The 6,000-nt window shown below is 50.2% G+C and overlaps 1 protein-coding gene across 1 annotated transcript in view; it reads left to right on the top strand.

Annotated features, from left to right (window-relative positions):
• The first annotated feature begins 1,670 nt into the window (after positions 1-1,670).
• The window catches only part of KCNN4 (potassium calcium-activated channel subfamily N member 4), a 47,809-nt gene continuing 43,479 nt past the window's right edge, over positions 1,671-6,000 (top strand). The window contains exon 1 of the mRNA XM_081199798.1: positions 1,671-2,349. Within this exon, the coding sequence (XP_081055924.1) occupies positions 2,149-2,349 (201 nt within the window). The 5' untranslated portion in view covers positions 1,671-2,148. The remainder of the gene's footprint in view (positions 2,350-6,000) is intronic.

The following is a 6,000-nucleotide window of genomic DNA, read 5'->3' as shown; positions in this document are numbered from 1 at the left end:
TGTGTCTCAATAGGTCCTTCCCAGGCTGTTAAAGTTCCCTGTGGCTTGTATCTACCTAGGCTATTATAATACAATAATTGCTGCCAGTGCCTAGGACCTAATTATAATTTCTCCATTGCTGCTTCATTCCTACCTACCTAGGCTAGCGTAAGAATCCCCTCACTGATGCCTAGTTGGCAAGTACAGTATTCATTCCTTAAATATACTTTGGAAATTTGAAGGCTAGCACACAAACACCAGGATCCACCTGCCTGGAAATTTACAGGGTTCACCCCTTTTGTGGACCTACTATGTCTCCAGCTTTCATGCCCCTGTGTGGAAAAAAACCCAAACAAAGTTATGGCCAGTTTAATTTTGATTTTTTTCATATATAAATAAAAATGAAAATGTAAAGTTTAAATGTGGCTATCACAGGGGGCCCTTGAACTGCCTCTCTGAAATTTAGCAGGGTTAATCGCCTCTTGCGGGGGCTACTGCACCTTCAGGTTTCATGCACCTCTGTGGAAAAGAAAACCCCATAAACTTATAGCTCTTTCGGTTTCCCCATGCAAGTCAATGGGAAGACTGGAGCTATGGTTTCCCAAATATTGGTTTGGATATGAGATCTGAGGTGAGACCCTCCCAAAATGAACCCAAGGGAACAGGGGCTGAGTCAAGGTGCCAACACAAGCTGGGAAGGTGGGGGGTGGCCTCATACAGTCCTGCCATTGTGCTCATTGGGACGCTTGAGATAAATTGCCTATAGGATTGCAGCCTTGTATGATCCAATGGGCATCTTTGCAAGTGCAAGACTGAAGCATGTTTTTGTTGGTAATCAGTGCCTATTGGTGGTTTATAAAACAGTTGTCTGAATTCTGCTTGTCGGGCTACTTGGTCATGAGTAGGAAGAATATGCTCTGCAGGATCTCAGAGGTAATCTCTCCTCTCTTGTTGCGTCGTGCCTCCAGAGGCTGGACTAAGCCTCGCATCCCGGACAGAACTTCTTAGGGTGCTGCTGGTGGGGTGTAATAAAGATTTTGAGCTTCAGAGCACCGCGTCGGCTTAAAAGACAACGACAGGAAACTTGCCTCGATAAGGGCAGCACTTCAGCTCTCAAGCACCTAAAGACTTCCTCAGGAACAGCGTGCCTCTGAGCATGGGCAGAGCTCTTTCATCCTTCGCCGCGGCAGCCACCGTTTATTCCTTAGTGTTGGGACAGTTTCTTGGTCAGAATTGCGCTTGTCATGCAGCGTCGAGAGCCAGCGGTTCCTCTTACGGGTGAGTAAATGAAGGAGGAGGAGGGAGAGAGAGATCACAAACCTTTACCAAGTTTCCACGTGCTTGAACTCCGGCGAGCCACACCTCCCCACCCTACAGGAACCCAAGAAGCTGCCTTCTACCGAGTCAAGCCGTTGCTCCACCTAGCTCAGCGTTGCCCGCACGGATCGGCAACGGCTCTCCAAGCTTGCAGGAGGCAGGGGACACCCCCAGACCCGCTGGGCGATGCCCGGGGCGGGGGGCACTAAAGGCGGCACCTTCTGCGCGCAAGGCAGGCGCGTTTTCGCTGCGCTACGGCCCTTCGGCGTTCAGGTTCCCTCCCTCCCGCCTTCCCTCCGCCGTTGTTCCCTCCCCGGGGAGCCCCCGCCCTGCCCTGCCCTGTGACGAAGCACCAGAGACCGGCCCGCCGGCTACTTGCCCAGTTCCTCCGGCGCTCTCTGGGGCTGCCTCCACTCTCCACCCTCTTCCTTGCCCGGATCGCTGCCTCCGGCTCCGCGCGCTTGGAGAACTTCGCCGCGCGCTCTTTCTCCTTCTGGCCTCCTTCCTTCCATTTATTTTTATTATTTTTTTTTGAAACCCACGCTCTTCACTTTCTCTTTCTTCTCCGGACCTTCCAGCTCGCCTTCCTTCTCGTTCTCGCTTTCCCCACGCGTCGCTCGTGCTTTGGTTTCTTTCTCTTTTTTGTTTCTTGCACCCTCTTCCTTTCCCGGCCACCCCGGAGCGCCAGCAGGTGCCACCGCCCCATAATACCCCTACCGCCCCCCCTCTTTCGCCCTGGCTGCCTGCTGGCTGCTCAAGAGGCAGGGATGGGGGGCTGCCCAGGGGGTCTTCAGCCCCTGCCTCCCAACCTCGGCGGCCAAGCGCTCCTCCGTCCCTGGCAGCGCGCAAGAGATGCAGAGCAAGGAAGACCCGGCGGAGACCACGGTGCTGCCCATCCCTGGAGAGCCCGGCGACAACCTGCGGCGCCTCCGAGGCAGGAAAGTTTTGCTGGGGGAAGAGAAGAAGCTGGCGGGGTGGGCGCTGGGCATAGCCCTGCTCGGCATCTTCCTGATGATTTTGCACACCGAACTGGCTTGGTTTGGACGCTGTCAGGTAAGTCACCTTTACGCTCGACTCTTAACAACCAAATGTTCTCTGTGCGGATGTTTTGGACTGATGGGGATTGTGGTCAAAAACATCTGAAAGGCGCCAGGGTTAGCAAAGGTGTTTTAATAGCAGGTGTTTGCCCCAGATCCGTTTCCATTTGGGGGACTTTTTAAAGTTTTCCCTCATGCAGAGAAGATACAGAAGGAGTGCAATTTGGGGTTAGGAAGGTTCTTCTCTTAAAATCGGTCAGCTGGGGGAGATCCATGGTCTTTGCTCTCTCTATACATCAGGGATGGTTCTCCGTGGTGTCCCAAGAGATGTTATGGGACTCCAGTCAAGCATGGCTAATGGTCAGGGAGGGTGGGAACTCTCCATCCCTGATGAGACACCCAAGAGCCTGCTGCTGCTGCTGCTTTTCCACCCGACAAAGAATTCTGTGGAATTCAAAAGCTGGCACGCACTCTCATCAACCACAAGTCCCTCCGTTGACATGCACAACCTATAATTGGAGAGTCGTTGTGGTGCACTGACTGCTTGGTCTTGGATGGGCTGGGTGGGAAGTCTTTTTAAAAACCTAACTCTGCAATAAAGTTCACTGAGTGACTTTGGTCTTAAGTAGCCTGCGAAGGGATTGAGTCCTTTGGGAGAAGGGCAAGATTGAAAACGTGACGTTTCCTTGTCCATACCCTTTTGCATCTGCACCAAACACTCAAAAGGAAATGGAGGCAATTTGCCATTTCCTAAACCAAAGTTTAGGACGTTGTGAGCTGGGAATGCATCCTTCTATATTTTCTTTTTCCGTTGCCCAGTGCAATATCGCATTGCAACAAAACAATAGCCTCAGAACAATAAACATGTGTGGCTTTCAATCCCGACCCTGCCTGCTCCTCAAGAGCGCTCTGCCACCCCCCACCTCCCGGTGATAAAAGTGGGAGTTAATTAACATACAGGTGAAACTAGTCCTCTTAAATTAACCTGCGGGACTCATTGCCACTCAGTGTTGTGACGGCCACCAGCACACACGGTGGCTTCAAGAATTGCTTCAGTTGAAATCCTGCACACATCTGTCCCCCTGAACTCCAGCTCCCATCATCTCAGACAACTGGCAGTGCTGGCTGGGGTTTGTGTGATGTATGTTGTGGTCCAACAACACCTAGAAGCCCCCCAGGTTTTCTATCCCCTTCCTTAAGACCTACTCAAAGTAGGTGCCTGCCTGAATTCTGCCTCGGAGGTGGCTGTACCACGAGGGAAGGTGAGGCAGCGGCCTCTGGTGGTTGAGGGAGCGGAAAGCAGGTGGACTCAATCTGCAGGGCATCATTCACAGAGAAGTTTTTTTAAAAAAACACCTCGATTTCTTAGAAGTCTTTTTGCAGGAGCCCCGTTGAAGTGAATAAGAACTGAGGGGCAGAGTAGAGATGATGCGGGGAATTTATTAACAGCAACTTTATTATTTTATTTTTTTAAAAATGCTAATAACAGCTAAAGGTATTAATCAGGAGTGTGTGTGTGTGTGTGTGTGTGTGTGTGTGTATGTGCTTAACCCTTTCATTCCATGCCAGTTTCCCAATTAAATCAACCTTCCAGCTGCCATTTAGCCCAGTTGTTTTGCTAGTACTGTACCACTGTGCTTCCTCCCATGGGGCAAGTAGAAGATTGGTGCAGAATTTAACCAGAAAAATAGTGAAATCGCCCATCTCTCAGTCCTCCCCCTCATAAGTCCTGCAGCTTTTCTTAACATTTAAGAGAGAGAGAGAGAGAGAGAGAGAGAGAGAGAGAGAGAGAGATCCTGTTTAGGGATTTCCTGCATCACTTCTGGATTGGTCCTGGAATGAACAGCCGCTCATTCCGATGCAGCTTATGCAAAAGAACATCCCAGCAGCTTCCTTCCTTCTCCTGTTTAATTTGTGTGTCTCAGCCGGGAAGGGAATGCACTTGGACTTTCCTGCCTCAAAAGCACAAGTGGGTTCCCGTTTGTGGCTAACCTGTGATATCTGACGCTATGCACTCAATATGTGAGGACACTTCTGAGTCCTCCAAACTATGGCTGTTTTGGGGATGGGGTTCTATGGGTGTGACTTACAGCAGGCTGTGTGTTATAGCCATAGAAAAGCCAGAGGCTTCTGAGCACCCAAAACACACCTCTTCACTCCTACGAGCAAGAGGCATTGTCCCAGTTCGAGGATGCATTCCAGCCAAGCGAAAGAGCGCAGAACAGGCCCAGCGAGGACAATGGCTTGGAGAGGTGGCCTGTCCAGAGGGCAGAATCCTGAGGGCTGGATTGATAAGCTTGGAATGCCACCTTTGACTTCATGGGAGGAGGTGAACTGGAGGTTCCCCACCCCAGAAGCAGAAAGAAAAAACACCCTTGGGAAAAGAAGACCCTCCGTATTCACTGATTTGTGTACCTCTGTGTTGGAGGAGGAAAGAGTCCACTGTTTGTGTCCCCAGACAAGTCCATGTGTGTCTGCAGTAATTTTTTATTTTTTTTAAAAGACACCTCTACATCTTACCAGAAGACAAAACAGTGATGGTGCTTTAAACCGGGAAATGTAGTGGAAGGGAGAGCCAGTGTGGTGTAGTGGTTAGAGTGTTGAACTAGGACCGGGAGACCAGGGTTCAAATCACAGTCATAGAATTGTAGGGTTGGAAGGGATCATGAGGGACATCTAGTTCAACCCCCTGCAATGCAGGAATCTTTTGCCCCATGTGGGTCTCGAACCCATAACCCTGAGATCAAGAGCCTCACCTCATGCTCCACTGACTGAGCTATCCCGGTGATGCCCACCAGATTACCTTGGGCCAGTCCCAGCCTCTCAGGCTAACCTACCACACAGAGTTGTTGCGAGGATGGAATGGGGAGCAAGAAAACCTTGAGCAACTTGGAGTTATAAATAAAAGTGGGGACTTTTTATTTATTTTATTTATTTTCACGTTTATATCCCACCTTTTCTTCAGGGAGCTCAAGTTGGTGTTGACACTTGTCTCCCTCCACACAACAACCCTGTGAGGTAGCCGTGTTGGTCCGCCATAGTCAAAACAAAATAAAGAAATTCCTTCCAGTAGCACCTTAGAGACCAATTAAGTTTGTTATTGGTATGAGCTTTCATATCTGAAGAAGTGTGCATGCACACGAAAGCTCATGCCAATAGCAAACTTAGTTGGTCTCCTGTGAGGTAGGTTAGGCTGAGAGGCAGTGACTGGCCCCAAGGTCTCCCAGTGGGATTCCTGGCTGAGCAGGGATTTGAACCCTGGTCTCCCAGATCCTAGATCTGACACTCTCATCACTACGCCACATTGGCTCAGACTGGCTACACCACAACCAAGAGAACAGTTTCTCCTTGGGTAAGTTGTGCTGGTGGATCTAGGTGTGGAGCTTGCAAACCGTCCTCATCACACTACGTAGCACAGCTCTCTGGTCTGAGTCATCTTGGCTCTGACTACATCAAGCACTTCCCTTGCCCTGCAGGCAGCTCTTAACTGTAGATTTCCCCCCCTTGATAACAAAAGGGCTGTAAGCTTTCTTCACAAGTGAGGCTTACGCTGGTGTTTGTATTACCCCACATTTGTAATGCAAATGAAAAGTCTACATGGCTAGAGCCGCCTCATCTGCTTGTCTGCTTCAGGAAGCCAAAGGCAGCCAGACAGCGATGGCTGATG

This window comes from Podarcis bocagei (assembly GCF_964188305.1).
Source record: "Podarcis bocagei genome assembly, chromosome: 7".
Lineage (NCBI taxonomy): Eukaryota > Metazoa > Chordata > Lepidosauria > Squamata > Lacertidae > Podarcis > Podarcis bocagei.
The sequence above is the reverse complement of the archived record's forward strand: the minus strand, read 5'-3'. Positions and strand labels throughout refer to the sequence as shown.